The sequence below is a fragment of the Apium graveolens genome, chromosome 6 (assembly GCF_009905375.1).
Source record: "Apium graveolens cultivar Ventura chromosome 6, ASM990537v1, whole genome shotgun sequence".
Lineage (NCBI taxonomy): Eukaryota > Viridiplantae > Streptophyta > Magnoliopsida > Apiales > Apiaceae > Apium > Apium graveolens.
Genome location: NC_133652.1, coordinates 303210025 through 303211473, shown reverse-complemented (window position 1 = coordinate 303211473; position 1449 = coordinate 303210025). Strand labels below are relative to the sequence as shown.

The 1449-nt window shown below is 40.4% G+C and overlaps 1 protein-coding gene across 1 annotated transcript; it reads left to right on the top strand.

The window, feature by feature from the left end:
* Positions 1–442: 442 nt before the first annotated feature.
* LOC141666348 (uncharacterized) lies at positions 443–1000 on the top strand. Its single transcript, XM_074472339.1, has one exon. It carries the CDS (start codon positions 443–445, stop codon positions 998–1000), a length of 558 nt encoding a protein of 185 aa, XP_074328440.1.
* The last annotated feature ends 449 nt before the right edge of the window (positions 1001–1449 follow it).

Sequence of the window (1449 nt, the reverse complement as noted above, 5' to 3'; positions counted from 1 at the left end):
GAGTTGGCTTTAGCCAAGCATTCATAAAAGCAATAGTTTTTTCTGCAATGCTTCCCCCGAGTTTCTTGATTGGTTTGATAATGCTTTTGCTATTCCTAGAGGGTCTCTACCAGTTAAGTTTCTTGGGGTGCCTTTAATTTCTGGTCAGTTGTGCTTGAATGAATGCATTCCCCTGATTGATAAAATCACTGCTAGAATTCATAATTGGACTTCACTGCTACTCCCTTTTGCTAGAAGAGTTCGCCTAATAAACTCTGTTCTGCATGCTATCAACGCATATTGGTGCAACCATTTTTTGCTTCCAATAGTGGTTCATGCACATATCCAATCTTTGTTTACTCATTTTTTTTGGAGAGGTAATATTAATTAGAAAGGTGGTGCTAAAATATATTGGACAACAGTTTGTCTCCCTAAGGAGGAAGGGGGCCTTGGTGTTAAAAATATGGTGGATTGGAATCGAGCTCAAATTATAGGTCACTTACTCAAAGTTGTCACAAAAAGCTCTAGTTTGTGCTCTACTTGGGATAATGTTACTCTTCTTCGTAACAAACATTTCTGGACCATGAAAATTCCTCCTGACTCATCCTGGATCTGGAAAAAGGTTCTCAAACTTTGTAATATTGCATTGCAGTTCATCACGTATGACATAGGGAATGGATGCAATACTTCGTTAAGGTTTGATCCTTGGTGGGAGGGGGTCTGTCTTGTTTCTACTTTGACATCTCCCATCATTTGTCAATGTGGTCTTTCAAGTAATGCTACTATTGGTGTGCTGCTTCAAACTAGTCATTGGGCGTTGCCAACTCCCAACTCTAGACATCCTCACGTGGATCCTCCCCTAACACAATGTCTTGGACATTTTTCCTTTCTGATTGTGCATGTTCATAGAGAAGACAGGATACTTTGGGCAGGCATTTATACTGTCAAGATCAAGACATGGAATATTTGGAATTCTATCAGAAACAGGGGAACTGAGATACGTTGGGCTCCTGCGATTTAGCACAAACTCACAATCTATTGTTATGCGCACCACCAATGGGTGGCTTGTCATGGGCGTCTCCCTACGCTTGCGTGCCTTGCTCATTTTGGCATTGCTTCTTCTCAGATTTGTTACTTGTGTATAGGAGGTCTCGAGACGGACAATCACCTTCTTAGACATTGTCCATACAGTACTTTCGTTCTTCACAAAATTTGTACTCTCTTGCATGTGCATATTTTGTGTGACTCTTGGCTTCACTGTCTTGAGTTAGTTTTACAGATTGACGACAGGCTACTTCGTACCCTCTCTTTATGTTTCCTTCAGATCTTTTGTTATCATATTTGGAGGGAAAGAAATGCACGGGCTCATGATAAAGGCTGCTTTGCGCCTTAACAACTTTTTGATAGGATCGTGGTCGATTTCAAAGCTAAATTAGCTAGTTCTTTATGGTTCTCTAAACTAGTTTTTAC